General features: G+C 42.0%; 1 protein-coding gene across 1 annotated transcript; it reads left to right on the forward strand.

Annotated features, from left to right (window-relative positions):
- The first annotated feature begins 2040 nt into the window (after positions 1 to 2040).
- LOC147605299 (expansin-A2-like) lies at positions 2041 to 3446 on the forward strand. The gene is made up of 3 exons (XM_086794085.1): positions 2041 to 2337; positions 2451 to 2772; positions 2856 to 3446. Exons 1-3 carry the CDS (start codon positions 2175 to 2177, stop codon positions 3157 to 3159), a joined length of 789 nt encoding a protein of 262 aa, XP_086650211.1. The 5' UTR covers positions 2041 to 2174; the 3' UTR covers positions 3160 to 3446.
- The last annotated feature ends 16109 nt before the right edge of the window (positions 3447 to 19555 follow it).

Raw genomic sequence — 19555 nt, forward strand, 5'->3', positions numbered from 1 at the left:
AATTTCACAATGAATGCAGTCGGGAACCCAACACTAGGTTTCTAGCAAGGACATTATTTGAATTCACACCTTAAGAGAAAGAAGAGCTGTAAACCAACAAAGGAGCTAGAGTAAAAGTTACATCATAACGATAAGATTGAACTTCGGTGACAGCATCCACCAACACATAGAGTATTTATACACTCATAAAGAAAGCTTATGAGTGTAGAAACCCTTATAGGCATAGAATACCAAACCCTTGTCACACTATTTCTCTAGTTCGCTTCCAAGAAAAACAAGTTCCATCAGTTAAAAAACATAGAATGTAGTCGAGTGATTAGTGGGTTGAAGTCCCAAACCCTCCCAACACTATTTCCCTGGTTCCTTTTCAAGAAAAACAAGTTCCATGAGTCAAAAAGCATAACATGTCTCTTACCATGTAGTCGAGTGATAAGGGGGATGAAGTCCCAACATAGAGGTCCCACTCATTACAATTGGGTTTGCATGATGAAAAAAGGGTCATGACCCAACCTTCCAATTGACGTACCCCAAGAAGGCATACCATAGGACAAAGTTCCACCAAATTTATGACAAAAGGCATGTACAAGGCAGGCCAAAAGTGGAACACCCTACATACTAAAAGAAGCCATCAAAAAAACTAACAAACCCCAACAGCCTCCCAAGCAGACACCCAGTCGCCAAAAGTGAGAGTGGAGAAGAAAGCATGCAAGGAAGAACAACTTGAAGGTCCGAAAAAGTGACAAAGTTTAAGATTTGATTGGCTATAGTACTTCTAATTTGTTTCTCTTTTAGAGCGTGTATGCACGATAGCTAACATGTTCGTCACTTATGGTCTCTTCTCTTCTTGGCAAAATTTTTAACAAGCATTCAAGAAACATGTTTCTTGTAACTCCCTTATTTGTCTCATGAAATAGGATATTCGATGTACAAAGAAGCACTACCTCTAGAATCCCACATGTCTTTAACTCCACATAGCTACTCTTTGACTTGCATGTTATAATAGGTAGTGATAAAACAAGGTGCAAATATCCATTTAGAAAAGGGTGTCTAGTGTTTCTATTGTAATCTTACACTAATATTAAATAATACTAATCAAAACATATCTATACCAAATCTAAAATTTTCACAAAAACAAAGATTATAGAAGAAACCTCGAGAGTCCACCCTTGCTTTGCTTGATAATTGACTTCCTCATTGTGAACAATAACTATACTTATACTTATAAATAATAAATGCTAATCAAAATACATATGAAAGTAAATCCAAACTAGTAAATGCTATTAAAAACCAAATCTTTAAATATTTCTAAACGAAATAAAGTTAAACATTCGTATACCATTAGATTACTTGATCATTGACTTTGCACAAGAGCTTCTAGACTTACTTATGCACAAGAGCTTCTAGCCTTGCTATAGGCATTGCTATAGGCAAGAGTAAGGACCAAAGAAAAACATCCTAATGGTGAAGTAAAAGGCCACCTCGCCGTTGATAAAACCTTTAAAGTTTATTAATGGGTTGGTTGTTAGTACTTGCTACGAGGAAAAGAATTCCTATCAACATTTCACACCACCGCCCAGCCAGTACCCAAGCTTTTGGGCCCAAGAGCCTAGTGGCCGGACACCGATTGTAAGGTGGTTTGAAGTGTAGGTTTCATCACAATAACTACAATGTAGGTGGAGAGAGAGAGAGAGAAGAAAACCTTCAAAAATTAGAAGAAACCAACTAGCTATGCAACTTTAGCACCTACGACCTCTACCCGTAGTCTCGGATCTCGATCCAAGGACGTGCGAAAAGACAAGTGGAGAAGTAAATCGGTTATATGGTGCAAGCGTGCAGTGGATAAATGTCTAGCTCGCATGGCGTGCAGAGCTCGAGCGGAGCGGGGCCACTAGAGTCCAGGCCCCAGTGGACGTGAGGTAACGGTTTGATAAACGCGAAACGACGAGGAGATAACACGCCGTTGATTGCGCGGCCGGCCCGCCTCACGCATTCAATAGCATGCATGTTACCCTTCTCACCCACTGCTCTTGCTCGTGTTCCTGGTTTCCGGTCGGGTGTGGTAGAGCCGCCCCTCCTCTATATAGCCTCTTTCTGTTTCTTCGCGTCTTAAAGCTTCCCGAGCTTCAAATAGAGTGCTTGAGCAAGCCTAGCCTTCCTAGTTGTAGCTCCCAACCATGACGCCTCCCTCGTCGTCTCTGTGCATATTGGTTTTGACTATATCTGTTTTGGGGGCTCCTGCAATGGCTTCATATTATGGGGGTGGAAGCTCTGATGAGAGTGGGTGGAGCAATGCACACGCCACTTTCTATGGTGGCAGCGACGCGTCTGGTACCATGGGTAAGTATTAGCTCCTACCGTTTGAAGGTCCGTCACTACATGCATAGGCCGTTGCTTTTGTAACTTAGCATGTCACTGACGTCTCGAAAATCTCTGTTGGATTGGATCCGCAGGTGGCGCTTGTGGCTATGGAGATCTCTACTCGTCCGGCTATGGAACCAACACAGCTGCTCTGAGCACGGCCATCTTCAACGGAGGTTTGAGCTGCGGCGCCTGCTTTGAGATCAAATGCGACTCGTCTGCCGATCCCAAGTGGTGTCTAAGTGACCGGTCGGTGGTAGTGACGGCCACCAATTTCTGTCCACCCAACAATGCCCTACCGAACGACAACGGGGGCTGGTGCAACCCGCCACTGGAGCACTTCGACATGGCAGAGCCGGCGTTTCAAAAGATCGGTGTGTACAGCGGGGGCATTGTGCCGGTGCTGTACCGCAGGTGAGTAGTGTCCACGTGTCCGGTTAGGAGAGGGTGTGAGGGTTTGTCGAGTTTCTACGTGTCTGATGATGAGTGGGTTGCAGGGTGCCATGTGTCAAGACGGGTGGCATCCATTTCACCATGAACGGCCACTCGTACTTTAATCTTGTGTTGGTAACCAACGTGGGAGGGGCTGGTGACATCCAGTCTGTGTCTGTGAAGGGCTCTCGCACTGGCTGGCAGCCCATGAGCCGCAACTGGGGCCAGAATTGGCAAAGCAATAGCATGCTGGACGGCCAATCGCTCTCCTTTCAAGTCACCACCAGCGACGGCCGCACCCTCACCTCCTACGACGTTGCCCCCTCCAATTGGCAGTTCGGGCAAACCTTTGTGGGGGAGCAGTTCTAGTGCCCCACTTACATCAAATTAATCTTCCTTGTGTCTTAATTTTTACCTCGGCGATTACAGGCAGGCATGCATGTTTTTGACGCTACCTCATTCGCCGTCATTCTTACGAGCTTTTAGCCGTATTTTTCAGCAGTGGCAATCCACTCATTGCCCGCTGTTTGTATTCTATATCAGTACCTTCTTTGCATTTTGAGTAGATGTGGCTGTAAGAAATGTAATAGTAGTCGGCCCTCTTTCAACCGCACAACTGCATTGTAACGACATATGTGCATTTAATCATGCTTTTCCCGTTTACGGAAAATTGGAGTGAAGTGAATATTACTTAAAAACTGATTGTGGTAGTACACAGGATTTGACTCTTAAAGATCGGCATTGGTTCCGTTTTTAATCTCTTTTTAAAGTGGCTTCAAGATATATCCTTGAAAATTGCCCTTTTTCGCTAACTTCAATATTATCGTCCCCCTTGAAAGAGAGAAGCATATATCATTAACTATCCATGGCAACCTAGAGGCATGTGAATTTTGAGTTTGCCTCATGTTTACACTTGGTCAAGTGTCAGTCAATTTTCAATGTGCCAAAACCATCCACTCTAGGTTCATCCCTATAGATTGTTGCTTAATCACATTTGGGATGAACTGCTTTCAATATACCATTTGAGTGTATAATGAGTTTTAAGGAATCTCAAATATAGCCATCCGTTGAATGTTTCCCAGATTGGACACTAAAGTATTCTTTTTCTCACATTGACCCATGTCTCAACAAACAAACATCCATTTCTCTTAGAATGAACGGATGTTCCTAAACTTCTAAAGGGAAAATCTCCCTATTCGACCTTCACTCAACACATTTACACATCTATGCTCAAGAAAATTGGTGTGAAACAACCCCTTATTTGATGATACTGAACCCTCCTTTAATCGCTTGTGAGATCTGATCCTTTGGTGAGCACCGAGTGGAGTCAAACAGTGTTAATATTTGATAGCACTAGTGAAAGTGAAGAACACCCAAGCACAGGACAAACCACCCCTGACTTAGAAACAGGAGGGTTGGTTACCGAGTTTATGGACAGACAATTGTCTCAAGACAGAGGAGTCTTGTCTTGAGACTAAGAAATTTTATCCTGGGAAACACACAATTAGAAGAGCCTCATCCTAAGGAAACGAGCATGGACCGCCAACCTAAGAGAACAGTCACACCCCTGAGAGACCTGAGATTGGAGGTGGGGCAGGGCTCAGATAATCTAATTCAAACTGATCCAATACTTTAGGGAGCTATATCGATCGTGTCAATAGATTCATTTCAAGAACTTAGACCAGTGCCAAGCCTAGGTTGAGAACTAGCTCACCAAGGCCTTGAAACCTCCTACCATAGGGAGAGAGTCTACCCAAAGTACCCCAGCAGCTAACACACGACACCCATGTATAGTAACTACCCAACTCAAAGGGTGAATCTCGGATATCGTACGAATCCCTATGGAGCATACATTGGCCCACCACCACTGAGGCATGGTCCACAAATGGTATACTACTCTCCAGGCTTTGGTTCCCCACCTATCATAGATCCACCTACACCAACTCCAACTACGGTAGGATTGACATTGGAAATGTTGAGGATAGCCATGGAAATAGGGAGTGGTAGCTTCAGGAATTGTACCACCAGTGCGCGCAATTGATGTTATGGCCAAGACCAAAAAGGAGCAACCTAGCCCATATCTTTAAATTTATCACTAAGTTTGATGGGTCAGGGGATCCATCAACCTAGCCCATATCTTTACATTTATCACTAAGTTTGATGGTTCAGGGGATCCCATACCTCATCTAGAGATGTTTAACTAGATTTGTGAAGCATTTGGCCATTTGGAAGATCATGTTAAGGTGAGTGCCTTTGGCTTCACCCTAAAAACAGAAGACAAGGCTACCTTTGGTGTCTTGAAAAGAGGCTTTCAAAGTAGGATATTCGAGATAGGGAACTCAATGGAGTCTTGCTAAATAGTTGTATAACGTGAAACAGAAGGAGGGAGAATCCATTTGGGATTATATCAATTGGGTAAGACATCTTCACTCTCGTTGTAATGAACTCGTTGTAATGATTGGGACAAGTTCTCATATGAAAGATTGATTGGTCAATTCCTAGAGGGACTTGAAGATGTAGCCTTGCATGATTCCCTATATGTTGTAGGACACACCTCCTTTGAGCAATGTTATAGGAGCGCCATGGATTTCAAAGATAATTTCAAGGGAACTCATTCCCGAGAATAGCATGAGGGCACTTATGCAGCTTCCTTCAAAACCACAAGTTCAAAATCTGAAGGGAAAGAAAAGGAGTCCTCTTCGAGACAACAAGTAGAGTAGCTAGCAGCTGCATTGATGCAACAAGTAGAGTAGTTAGCAGCTGCATTGATGCAACAAATGACCCAACAATGGAGAATGGGTCAAGGCTGCGACTAGGTTGGGCAACCTCATCTTTATCCCAAGAGAGAACTAGTGTGGTGCTCGATTTTTCGGGCAAACCACACTAGTAAGGAATGTCCACATTTGATACCCAGACCAACTCTCAACTGTGCTTACTGCCAGACATAGGGCAATCATGAAGCATCAAACTACTACCACCAAAGAGTAACTCAAGCTAGACCTCTACAGCCAGCCTTGCCACCTAATATGAGGTAACAACTACCTTTTCTAGAACCAACACAATACAATGCACCTCAATCTGGCCATGAAGTGGCCCAGTGAGGAATCCTCAAGGTACTCGAAGTACCCTTGCCACCTCCATTCCCTCCACCCAACCTCCATCACCTCAAGTGACCCCAGTTCACTAGTTGACCTTGACATGAATTTTTAAAGAAGGTGAAGAGGGAGAGGTGACCAACAACACCATCTTCAAGCCCCCTAAACCCAACAACCCACCCCCACAAATCCTAAGTCATTATGTGATGGAGGGTGAGCACACGTATCACGTATACCTAGTAGCCGCAAAACACGTGGGGGTGAGACTTGAACAGTATGTCTAAACAACCACCTATGCAATGCTATCACTGTGCTAGACCTCATCGAATAGCTGAATGTCTGGTCAAGAAAGGGATGATGAGTACCCTCGCCTTAACTCCCTTATGCATAGGTTTGTGGGATAGACCACATGTACAAGGATTTCCCATAATTGAGAACATGTGTATTTGGAAAGGGAAATGAACCTAAACCAAATACTAGCTTTAACTTCTTGAGTGTGTGGGATGGCTTCATCCACACAATACTCAATGCAGTCACATGAATACAAAGTAGGAGGAGAGCTGTAGCTCATGATGGTTCTAAAGTGTCTGCTTCACAAGATCAGGGGACCCCAGGACAAGCAAGGACCTTGACTTCTAAGGAAGTTCCAGAGCAAGCACAAACAACTAGGTGCACTCGAAGGAAAAAGGCCACAAAGATCGGCAAGGGAGATAGTCGTGTTAGTATAAAGAGTGGATCCGATGAGGGGATAACTACAAATGTGTCATCTTCAAGAGTGGATCCGATGAGGGGATAACTACAAATGTGTCATCTGATGAAGAGAAGATACTATCATCTGCCACTCAAACAAGGGAGAAAATAGACCCTAATCGTCTGCCCAGGAAGTTAGCCAAATATCCAAACCCAATTGAGGAGAAAGGTAGCCGCTCACACGAGCTAGTCAAGGAATGTCAAGCTCGATTGGAGGAGGAACCTTAGGTAGTTCACGTTGCTGAAAGTTCTTCTATGCCTAACATAAGACCAATTGATGAAATGCAAGAGCTTAATAGAGGCCTCAACCTCCAAGTAATCTTTGAGGATCTCCCTCAAGAAGATGAACCAAAAGCCGTAAACAATTTTGTATCAAGTGGATCCCGTTACTACTTATCTTAAGAATATGAGGGATGACTGCCCAAGATAATTGGACCATGATGTTCATATCCCTATACCCTACACTTTACCTTTCTCTTGGCCCATCAAAATGGTGCTCCTCCCACACCTATCTACTTGCCTCTCTCAACCATATTAAAGTCTCCCAAAATGATGCAGTGATCCTAAATGTTCAGGTTATTAATCCACTTCTACATTCCACTCGTAATTTTATGATTATGGTCCATATATATTGACTAACCAGATTTTCTCCCCATTGACCTATATTTCCACTACCAAAATCCTCCCATTGGGATGATTAGCTATAACAGTAGGATTCAAATCGCTCCTGATAACAAACATTACTCCACTATACCCAAACTTCACCCCCCATACATTACCATCCAGTCCTTAAATATATCTCTCCTCAAGACTTTAGCCCCAAAAAGATTATGCTCTTGAATAGCTAAAATAGATAATCCCCACTCTTTAACTAAGCCCCAAAAAGAATCATTCTTCTTCTTATCTTTAATACCTTTAACATTCCATGTATAGCTAGAAATATCCCTAGACTTAATCATGTCAAGGAAATTTCAAGTGCCATCTCAACTTCCTCACCTTCCCTTTGTAAATCCCCCTCTTTTTGGCTCCCGTTCAAGGCTTCTTCTACTTGCTAATTTAATCTCTGAATAGAAGAAGTCCCACTATGGGGTCCTCTGACCTTTTTTCTCCTCTTGTGTCACCTCAACTCCTCTCACATTTTGATTCTCTTCCTCTTGGTTCATTTTTTGGTTATTTGAAACAACACTTCTGACACGACAACTCTACTGGCAGATTTAGAAAATTTGAGGGCTTGCTTCTTGATGTGTTTATGCCATCCTTGTGTGGTTCATGGATGGTTGTTTTTGTAGATGCTTTGCTACTTATCATCTTATTCTTGCAGTGTGGAATCAGCTTCATTATTATCTTCATCTTCTTCTCCACAATAGCATTCTTCCTCATTTGATTCCTCATCTCTCACTCCATACGTTGACACATTTTTTTCCTGTCTTTTTTGTTATTGTTAGGATTCTTTCCACATTGTCTTTCACTTCTTCTAGTATGATGATGCTTAAATATGACCCATGGTTCCCCATGTTAGTAAATTTAAGGTTGGGTGGCACCAACCTATTCATAAGGAAATGGCACATAAAGTTATTCATACGTTCCCTTATCTTGATTGATTCCTTGGTGTGGTAGGCAAGTTTCCAACCACCAACCCTCATACGAGCTCAGCTAAAATTTAGTAAGTATGATGATAAGTGTGATCATGCCATTTGAATCTTCTGTAATACCCTATGTGCCCCGTGAAAATATGCCCCCCTTATGGTCTATGGGTGGGTGGTAATAATTCCAAGATCACACATGGATCTTGTTCTCATCTATGTTGATGAGCTGCAATATCATCAATAGTGTAAATCACTCACATAAGTATGTTCTGTTGGATAGCCATGCCATTCTTAGAAATGATTTGTCCAAGGATGACTCCGTGTTTCACCTAGAATTGACATTTGAGTGGGTTTAATGAGATGCGTTATAGTCAGCATTTCTCAAAGACTTATATCTAACATGAGTAAGATACTTTGAGCGCACACAATGGTGCGTATCCCGAGTCTAGTCTAAGATGAGTAAGATGCTCCTTCACAAAGGTTAGTGAATATCTCGAGGCCCTTTTGAAGGAGATCGTTAAAGGTTGTACACATCACGCATGTTGGAAGGTGGCTCAAAGGTGGTGAGGGTATTAGTTAAGCCGAATGGCATGACATGATAAGTGTAGATTCCCCACTCCATAGCAAATATTATATGGTCTACTAGCTCGATCACCACTTGCTTGAAGCTTGAGAAGTTGTCCAAGAAGCTATGAGCTTTTGCTCTAGCAAAACTTGCTCTAATACATGTGGTCAGTTAAGGCAAGGGTAGTGATCACGAACTGTGGTGGCAGAATTAACCTTTTTAACGCACATTCTAATTAGGCTTTTGTACTTTTTAGGAATATTGATAACCACTCGATGTGCTTCCATACAAATCTTGCATGAATGAGCTTGTCTAGCTTTTCTTTGACCATTTGTCCATACTTGGGATTCATGTGGTAGGGATGGTGTGTTTCACCAATTTCAGAGGAATTCCCTTCATGTCATTGTACTTCCAGGAAAAAACATCTTGAAATCCGTTAAGCAAGGCTACCAACTCTCTTTCTTGCTCACTAGTGAGATCTTTGGCCATGAACACTAGCTTAGGTTTTTCACAATAAGGCCACCTCAGTGTGGGGTAATCATAAGAGGCATGATGTGTTAGTATTGAAAATCAATTGTAGACATGGCCATAGACACCTAGGAAATATTTTGCCATCTTAGGAGGTCATAATCATGATGGGATGTAATGCGACATAAGCAGTTATGATATGGCACGTCCAAGCAGGCCGTTAAAGAGCACACCTTTGGATTCTCTATAAAAGCCTCCTTTTATGCTATTGACTGCTGGCTGTTGATATATGGTGAACTAGAAACATTAACCTAACATGTATTGTGAACTAGAGACTAACTTAATACAATGTTGTTACCCTTACACATATGTTTTGTAATGAGAGTCCTTCATTAGGTGCTACATTTAATTCTTTGGTACTTTGTTTGTATGTATAATTAGAACCCGCTTATATGTGTGTGCACAAACCCACCACCCGGTAGGGACTAAGCCACACATAATATTGATTAGGGAGCATTATGATCCGAGTAGCCCTTGTACAAGCTATTATATTTGAATGGATAGATGAATGTAAATGGGTATATGAAAAGCTGAAGAAGGCATTAGCAAGTGCACCCACCTTAACATCCTCTAGGAGTTCCCTAGTGGGATGAGATGTGAAGCACTATATACAACTTTCATAGATGGACCTAGGAGAAAGGGGTTAATGAGACCCTTGTTCCCAATTCCCTACAATAAAGCATGGCCAAACAATGCAAGAATTTCGACGTGTGTTAGGTGGCTATCATCATATCATGTTCAAGCATAGAAGCCAATCTTAGAGATAGCTTCCTTTCAATGTTATGAGTTTAACAATCTCTACTTGGACTTGTTTACAATTCAACATGCAATTAAGAAGTATTATGGAAGTAGTCTTCAAGGGTCATTAATTAGAGAGGGTAAGCTTGACATTGATGAACAAAGCATTGAGGTAATGATACATCTACAAAAAAGCTCCCAAAGAGGGCCTCTTGGATTAACTTTTGATTAGGAAGGGGGCTGGGTGCACATTTTTTGACTTCTTTGACCCTAGGGGGCCTAGGCTTTGGTTTGCTAATGGGGCCTAATTACTACTCTTGTCCCCCTACCTCTTGGGCCCAAGCTTAGAGGTCCCCCCACCTAGAATCGCGCAGATTAAAAACCCTAAAAATTAAAAAAAAATAATTTTTTCCCAAAAGTGTGTTTTCCCTCTCAAACTCCCCCCCAACATACTCTAGGTTTAGAAAGCTCATTTTGAACCTCTTTCTTCCTCTTCTAAGCTCTCCATTGCTACAAAAACTCCATACCTCTCAAGCTCTCCCTCCTTGTCAAGCTCCCTCAATCTCAAGCTCCCTCTCCCTCTTTCTTCCTTTTGTAAGCTCTCCATTGCTGCAGAAACTCCATCCCTCTCAAGCTCTCCCTCCTTCTCAAGCTCCCTCCCTCTCAATCTCCCTCTCTCTCTCTCTCAAGCTCCCTCCCTCTCCATTGCTGCAGAAACTCTATCCCTCTTTAGTCTACTCTAGGTTCAGGAAGCCTATTCTCAAACTCTAACCCTCTTTTAAGCTTTCCATTGCTGCACTGAAAACCCTGAACTTTCTCTCCTCTCCACTTCCTTTGTTGTAAAACAAGCTTTTCTTTTCTCTTCTTCTCTTTTCTTACCACCATGGCTTCTTCCAGTAATGTGAGAAGACCTAGGGAGAAGGTGGAAGAGCTTGTGCTGCATAACACAAGAGATGAGAATGGAGTTTGGGCTCCAACAAGATTCAGGGTTGGGGCTTGGGTCTACATGCAGCCAAGCTCCAACAAGATTCAGAGTTGGGGCTTGGGTCTACATGCAGCCAAGCTCTAAGGGACCACATCAAGTGCATCAACTGGGGAATATGCTACATCATTGGAAGGGGCGGCTACAAGGCTTCAAGCATACTAAGAAGGAAGGACTGGTTGCCATAGTGCAACATGTGTATACCCTTGGAGACCTGTACATTCAAGGCCAACGACCAAGGTTTCCTTCAAATTGTCAATGTAACATAAACACAGCTTTAACAACATGCTAATGTTGGATTTTTTCTTTCAATTTTTCTTATATTTCTCCATTTTCTTATGTCTCTCTTCTGTAGATATTTTTCCCTCTAGTTATGTTGAGGAACAACCACTCCAAAGCCTCACTGGAGTTTTCTATGCTATGCATGCATCCATTGGAGAGGCAATGTTTGTATCTCTAAGCCCAAGTGATCTTGTGCCAAAACAGTGCGAATTTGGGCTCTACAGCAACGGTGCAGGCTCAAAATTCGCATTGTTCTGGCACTGCTCCCCTAGGCTCCTAGGGTCATTTCTGATGCATTCACTAAAACATTGATGGTACAAACTAGAAAAAACAATGACTAACTTGATGAAAATAAGTTTGCAAAAATTGTATATTATATTCATAATAAGAAGTGATACATCATCTTTACAAAAGCTTTCTTACAATACTTGATGAAAATAAGTTTGCAAAAATTATATTGTATTGTATTCATAATAAGAAGTGATACATCATCTTTACAAAAGCTTTCTTACAATATTGAGCTTCCTTCTCTTGTTATTAGGCAGAGTGTGCTCAAGGAGTGATTGGGCTATTTCTTGAGGATCCTCTATGCCTATGCTTTTGGCTATACCTATACGAGCAAGAAGCTTACCCCTAAATCCAGAACCAAAAACATCGAAGGCAAGGGATTTTTTAATCAGAACTATACATTTGGTGCGTTCAAGGCGCTAGATGTAGGAGTGGGCATATTGTTGAATGTACTTAAGCAGCTCAACATGCACTCATCGATCATTGGGGCAATGGAGAAAGGAGATGGAGTGGGGAGCCAAGTATTGCTTCGTGTATGCAATCTGCGTCTCATAATGTTGGGATGCAAGGGCGAGCGACTTTTCAAAGTCGACTTCACGAGAGAACATGATAAAGAGCTCACTCTTGCCCGTCCACGGGGTGGTGGAGAGGAACTCACAGAAGTTGTCAAAGTGGGTAGCCATGTGAATGTAAAGAGATAGTGTGAGCTTGTGCTTGGTTTCTATCACGTGAAAATGAGAAAGAAGGCACCTTTGGCTATTTATAGTTAAAATTTAAAGTTTGGCCTTTTCACACTAGACCGCTAGACAAAAAAATTACAGTTTGTAAAAATATTAAGATTTCAATTAAATAAAGATTGGTTAAAAAAGAGCATGCTACAAAATTACAAGCATGTTATCAAATCTAGGAGCAATTCTGATGCATTGGATAACAAATAATGTATTTTTACACATGATTAAAGGTATTTTTATCTTGTAAATTACTGTTTCTCATAATCAATGTACTCAACTTGATTATAAATGCACCAGAAATGATTCTGAGTGTGGCTAGGGGAGCAATGCGAGAACAGTGCAAATTTTGAGCCTACACCACTGCTATAGAGCCCAAATTCGTACTATTCTGGCATAGCTTCCCCAGCCCTCTAGGAGCAATTCTGATGCATTGGATGACAAATAATGTATTTTTACACATGATTAAAGGTATTTTTATTTTGTAAATTACTGTTTTTATAATTAATGTACTCAAGTTCATTAAATGATCCTGAGTGGCTGGGGGAGCAGTGCCAGAACAGTGCGAATTTTGAGCTTGCACCTCCGCTACAGAGCCTAAATTCGCACTGTTCTGGCATAGCTTCCCTAGTCCTCCAAGAGCAATTCTGATGCATTAGATTACAAACAATATAATTTTACACATGATTAAAGCTGTTTTTATCTTATAAACTATTGTTTCTCACAATTAGTGTACTCAACCTCATTAAATGCATCAGAAATGATCCTGAGTGGCTGGGAGAGCAGTGCCAAAACAGTGTGAATTTTGAGCCTGCACCACTGTTGTGCAGAGCCTAAATTTGCACTATTCTAGCATAGCTTCCCCAGTCCTCCAGGAGCAATTCTGATGCATTGGATGACAAACAATGTAATTTTACACATGATTAAAGCTGTTTTTATCTTATAAACTATTGTTTCTCACAATTAGTGTACTCAACTTCATTTATAAATGCATCAAAAATGATCCTGAGTGGCTAGGAGAGCAATGCCAGAACAGTGCGGATTTTAAGCCTGCATCGCCGTTGCAGAGCTTAAATCGCACTGTTCTGGCATAGCTTTCCCAGTCCTCCAGGAGCAATTCTGATGCATTGGATGATAAACACTATATTTTTACACATGATTAAAGGTGTTTTTATCTTATAAACTAATGTTTAGTGTGCTCAACTTCATTATAAATGCATCAGAAATGATCCTGAGTGGCTAGGGAAGAAGTGCCAGAACAGTGCGAATTTTGAGCCACATCACCGTTGCAGAGGCCAAATTTGCACTGTTCTGGCACAGCTTCCTCAGTCCTCCAGGAGCATTTCTGATGCCTTGGGTGACAAACTGGCACATGATAGACACTCCATGTTAAACAAACATGATCACACCGAGATATTATAAGAGAAACTTAAAATTTTAATTATCACAGAAGGTTACAAATGAAGGGGGATTTGAAACAAAAGAGTTGCTTCAAAAAAAAGGTTAACATCTAAGATCTCTAGATCGTGTCTTGCTCACCTCAAATGCATTGAGCTAGTTGCATGTCCTTGGCAGATATGGTAATCCTCTTTGCATGTATTGCAAGGAGGTTGGTGTCTTCAAAAAGCCCAACAAGGTAAGCCTCGGAGGCTTCTTGCAATGCTTCAAGGGCAATCCCCTGCACACGGAACTCGGAGGTTGCCGTTGGTGTCTTCAAAAAGCCCAACAAGGTAAGCCTCGGAGGCTTCTTGCAATGCTTCAAGGGCAATCCCCTGCACACGGAACTCTGTTCTATATCGTTGGAGAATCTCCTTCACTGTGTCAACGAAAGGGGCTCTTCTTATTAGCAACTCAGTGTTCCTCTGATAAAACTTGATTTCTTGTAGAGCCCTATGATTTCTTGTAGAGCCCTATGCCCTTGGCGCATCCTTCTCCTTGGAGCTCTCTGTGTTGTGTTAGTGCGTTGGCAAAGTTGGGACTTCCTTGGCTTGAAGAGCTTGACCTTTCTGCACTTGCGCGCACTTGCAAGAACCTGCTCTTGGTCTCTCTCATAGTCTAAATCCTCCTCCTCCTTTTTCTGTGGTACCTGTGTATCAAGTTCCTCCCGGGTAGGTAGGGGACCTTGTCCTGGTAGTAGGGTCTTGCCACCTATGGTGCTGCGCAATGTAGGAATGTTTTCACCAACCCAGTCGAGCTGCTCATCATCGGCCTCTCTGTCTTGATCTCTGGGGTGGCTGCATTGTGGGGTCTTCTTCGCACGCTTGCTCCCACTAGAAGGACCTGCATGTGTGTGCGTTGGTGTTGTTGTGGGAGGAGGATTGGACTGTGGTGATCCCATTGGGTGTGTCCTAGAATCCAAGGGGTCACTCTCTTATGTGGTCATTGGGTGCCTTGCACTGTGTTTTGTGAAGGCATGGTAACACGTGCGGTGTTCTTGGTGCATGTCATATCCATGTACGACTATGCTAATGTGGTGATGTGCTGGTGTCCTTACGTGGGTGTCTACATAGATCTTGAGCTTAAGCTCTCTAAAAAAGTGAAATGAAAATGAAGTGAGAGAAGGAATTATTAATAGTTTTTTTTAAGGCAAAAAAAAACCTAACTAAACTTATTTTCTTAGCCTTATTACATCTAGATTTATGCTGGTGTGTGCACAACCCAACGCCTCCCTTGTCTCCTCATTTGTGCATGCCAACAAGCACCATGCCTATGGGGAGCATTGGTCTGCAACCATTCAAGTCGAGCATGACTTTTTGCAGCCTTGCGTACCTCTTGCGCAAGCTTAGATTGACATTCGGGATTCAATCATTGAAATGCAAAAAGAGAAATTTTTGGCATATTAAAAAAATGGGTATTTTTATTTAATTTAAACAGAGAAATTTTCTTGGTATTTAGGTAGAAAAAGGTCTAAATTAATTTTGATGATAAGAGAGAAATTTTCACCAATTCCACATAAAAAATTAGGGTATACTAATGTTGATGATTAAATTGGTGAAAAGAATATTCTTAGATATTTTTATGTGGATAAATCAACAAATTGATATATACCCAAGATTGGACTAGTGGAAGAAGAGTATTTTTTATAAAATCTCGATATTCTCGTATATAACTATTTTTTTAATTCGATTGTGGTTAGGAAGGAAAGAAACTCATAAAGATAGAATTCTCTTACGATTAGAAGTTTCGTTAATTTATCTGAAGAAAGAATTAAAGTTAGAAGTAAACCAAATAATTTTTTGTTAGACCACAACCGTAAGAATGGTGGCTAGTAAATTACTTGCCCATCTCTCGAATTTGAATCAAGCAAAAACCTCGTGACCAATTCCAAATCTTGACACAAAGAATAGACTACCATTGAAATTAGAGTAGTTTTCCTTTAACCGAAATCACTAAGAATCACAGTCAAGTGATGGGTAGATTACCCTGATGGGTAGATTACCCTGATGTGAGATCAATGATTCTCATTAAGAAAATTTGGATTGTGAGAAAAAAGGGTCTTGTGGAATCACACTCAAATCAGGAATTCTACTTGCATAGAACCTCTATTTTTTTTAAAGGATTGTTTTACGCCAGAATGTTGGAGGAAGCATTTGGTTTGTGTGATGAACTAAGGAGAGACTCGTTTGCCAATAGAGCTGGCAGGGAGTTGTCGAGGGACGTCGCTCGCAGAGCAAATCCTGCCGAGGTCTTGACTAGTCTCGGTATGGTTAAAATGGTGCGCTTCCGGTACCATGGGCAAGGACCAACGAAGCGGTCGCTGAGTGAAGTGCTAGGACACACCTAAGTAGGATCCAAGAGGGTTCTGACCACGTGATGCACGGGCTCGTGGTTACTAGGACACCCATGCGTACGTCGAGGAAGATATAGATGAACTGGAAGAAGGAATTACTTTTGTGAACTGAATTTTGATATTGGATCTCGTTGGTTGACCAGCTGGTCTTCAACGAAGAGTCCAGATGATATATTTTTGTAAAACAATGGACTCAATATTTTGGAGGATTATGATCAGTAATACTATGGTTTCATTGAAAGATTGTTTTAAAGACAGCCGAATCTGTTAAAATGGCAATTTCTTATTGGGTGTGTAAGTGGTATGACTACTTTAAATTTTGCTTGAAGCGCTGGCTAGGGGGCCTGGGAACTCTTTTCCTCCGTACCCGGGCAAAAAGTGACCAAATTTTTATAAAGGAATCCTACCAATACAGTGGTTAGGCGGCTGGCTAACCCATGGGCCGGTTGGGGTTAGGCTAGATTGGGGGATTCCTGCGATACAAATAGTTACGATTAAGTTACGTTAGTTAGATTAAGTCCTAGGAAGACCCTTGTTCTGTGGGAGGGAATCGGCGCGATTATGCCTCGCTTCTAAAGGGGAGGAAAAGCGAGTATTCTATGGACCATGTGCAAGTCTCTTCCTTGATCTGGCCATGTGACTTTCGGGTTTGGTCGGATCAGTTTGGTTAGTTAAGACTTTGACTCGATAGGTTAATTCTTCCGTTAGATTATTTTCTTGGTGGTATCGCCCGTGCCTTCTGGGCAAGGGAAGTTTTTTCGGGTTCAGTTTCGGAGGAACCGCCGGGCTAGTCTCTTGTCTGGACATCTGTGGGCGAGGCCCTGAGTGTGGATCCCTCCCCCACGCGAGAGGCTGACGCTACTTCCGCCACCAGCGCCCTCGGAGGGGGTATCGCGGAGGGGGCGAGAGTCTTACACATCTAGTACAGTGGAAAGATTACCCTGAAGAGAATGCAACTTGGGAGGATGAAGCTACACTCTTAAAGGACTATCCCCAATTCATGAAACGAGATAAGGACATTTCGATTTCTTTAAGGGGAGAAGAATGTAACATGCCCATCTTCATTAATAAATATATGTCCTTGTAATAGATGAATTTATGAGTTTTTATGGTATAAAATCAGCTATTTTATTAAACGAGACATTCCCACTTAGAATCTTCAAATTTGGAGTCCAAATTTAGAATCTGCGGACGATTTTACCCTAATATAAGATACAACATCCAAAACGGACACCAGATCAAGCTTATACGCGAATTTGAGTTATTATTAGTTTAAAAAACAATACCTTAATAAATGCACGATCGGGTGTTCGATTGACAGACGGTCTGCATCCCAATGACCAGGGAAAAATCCCAAACATTTTTGTCGAAAAAAAAAATTTGCCTCCCCCCAGGCACCTGGATGGCATGCAAATCGAGGACAACGTCCCAAATTTGTGGACCTCACCCCCAAAAAGGACCATACACACTCACCAGGGCGCCCATACAATGGCTGTCTAAGGACCAAAGACCGACCACCCATTGTATGGTCCACACGTATTGCCACGTGGACATCCATGTTGCCTCTCACCGCCACCAACACCCCTTTGCATAGAGTACACCCTGCACAAGACCGTACCGCCAAGCCGTACCATCCTTCTACACTGCATACTGTACTTGCAGCCATCCCTTATAGCCTTCCTCTCAACACCCCCTAATCAGCCTACTCTTAGATAAGGCCATTCTCAATCACCCCACCCTTGTTGAGGAGAGGGTGTCCTTAACTCTTCTTCCCCCCCAGGAGAAAAGAGACTTACAGCTGCCCTCAGCTCTTCAGCAAAACATTTTTGCCTTTAGGACATCGCACAAATCCCCCCCATTTGCGTAGACTTTGAGCCTAGAGGAGGTTCACACACCCATAGTTTTTTGCTCATAGAGTAAGGAAACGATCTCGAAATCGAGATCCGACTAAAGCACTGCGAACGCAGCATCGAGCACTACAAGGTAGTGATAAGGATGGCCCCATCCCAGAAACGCCAAAATGTCACCTCGGGAGAAGCACACAACAATGAGATTAGAGAAGATGCTCCTAATGCAGCTCCAACCCTCCCGTTGTGACAAGCTCCACAAGGAAACGGTGGTCAGGTTAGTTTGGTTATCATTTAAAAAGAGTTTTTCTTTAATAGTGTCGATAAATCAAGAAAGAAGATGCGTATCTTTTCCATTGAAAAAAAATGTTAGAAATTCTATGAAACTAAGGAGGGAGGTTGCATTTGCTTGAGCAAGAGCTTCTTCCCTTGGATATCGATGTATAGCGCATCGAGAAGTGGAGGCTGATTGTCCTGGACCACCATTGTAAGATTGAGTTTTTAAGATTACAAGATTCATACTTTGCATAACGCTTAAGCTTTTTTAAAAGTAAAACATAGAAATCATTTTATTTCCCAAATATTTACAAAGACAAGTTTTATTACAAAGATCTGAGACTAATATAATTAGTCTTATTTGTTATGAAGGGAAAATCCTAAGCTTGACTATGACATAAGGGTAGAGCGGTCCACATAGGTAAAGTATGGGGTTTTCGTTGTAGTTTCTAAGACTCAAAAAACTGATGGTAAGGGTGGTAGACTCTGGATTGGGCTAGGTTCCAACACAGCTACTCTGTCGACAGGTAAGATCTGCATCACTCGGTCATACACCCAACGATCCTGTGGTATGAGAATCCTGTCTATAGTCACAGAGGTGTCGGGTCTAGGAGTACCCACCACGAACCAAAATAAACGGACCATCTTCAACTTTTCAATCCCAGGAATTTGCCTTAGGTCGGTGGTAAGGTTCCCAACTCGATCCGCTCAGATGAAGAAATATCTCGGCCCACAACTCGAGAAATCTTTACCCTATCCTCTTTCAATACGAGAGAAATGGGAGAGGGACATCTTCTCTAGTATCTACACCGTGGTGTCATGGAACTCGAAATTTGAGGAGTGACAAGCGGTCTCGAAGATACACTGGAAAACTAGAAACTTCGAGTAGGCATCTTCCTCTTCCTACAATCATTCAAACATCAATTCAAATTGTTCTTAGTAAGGCGTTTTTATTAATTAGCAGTATGTTAGGTAAAACATACATTACAAAACAGTCCAAATTGTCCTTAGTAAGGCGTTTTTATTAATTAGCAGTATGTTAGGTAAAACATACATTGCAAAACAGTCCAAATTCTACCAGAGGAAGGTATTGAATCCATCTTCTTGGTTCTCATCTCCACAATATGCTTTGAGAATGTCTTCAATTACCTGATTGACTCTCTCAGTCTGGCCATCAGTCTCTAGATGATAAGCTGTGCTAAAGCAAAGTTGAGTGCCCAAGGCTTAAAATAAGGACTGCCATAACTTTGAAGTGAAGTCAGAATCCCGATCACTTACTATTCTCTTTGGGAGACCATGAAAATTGAAGA

This window comes from Cibotium barometz, chromosome 60 (genome assembly GCF_041138505.1).
Source record: "Cibotium barometz isolate CiBa-2024 chromosome 60, ASM4113850v1, whole genome shotgun sequence".
In the NCBI taxonomy this organism is placed as follows: domain Eukaryota; kingdom Viridiplantae; phylum Streptophyta; class Polypodiopsida; order Cyatheales; family Cibotiaceae; genus Cibotium; species Cibotium barometz.

Excerpts from the sequence above, each read along its gene's own strand:
- LOC147605299 (XM_086794085.1), top strand. The coding sequence starts at position 2,175 with ATGACGCCTCCCTCGTCGTCTCTGTGCATATTGGTTTTGACTATATCT. Across the intron at positions 2,338-2,450 it reads CGACGCGTCTGGTACCATGG|GTGGCGCTTGTGGCTATGGA; the intron begins GTAAGTATTAGC and ends TTGGATCCGCAG. Across the intron at positions 2,773-2,855 it reads GTGCCGGTGCTGTACCGCAG|GGTGCCATGTGTCAAGACGG; the intron begins GTGAGTAGTGTC and ends AGTGGGTTGCAG.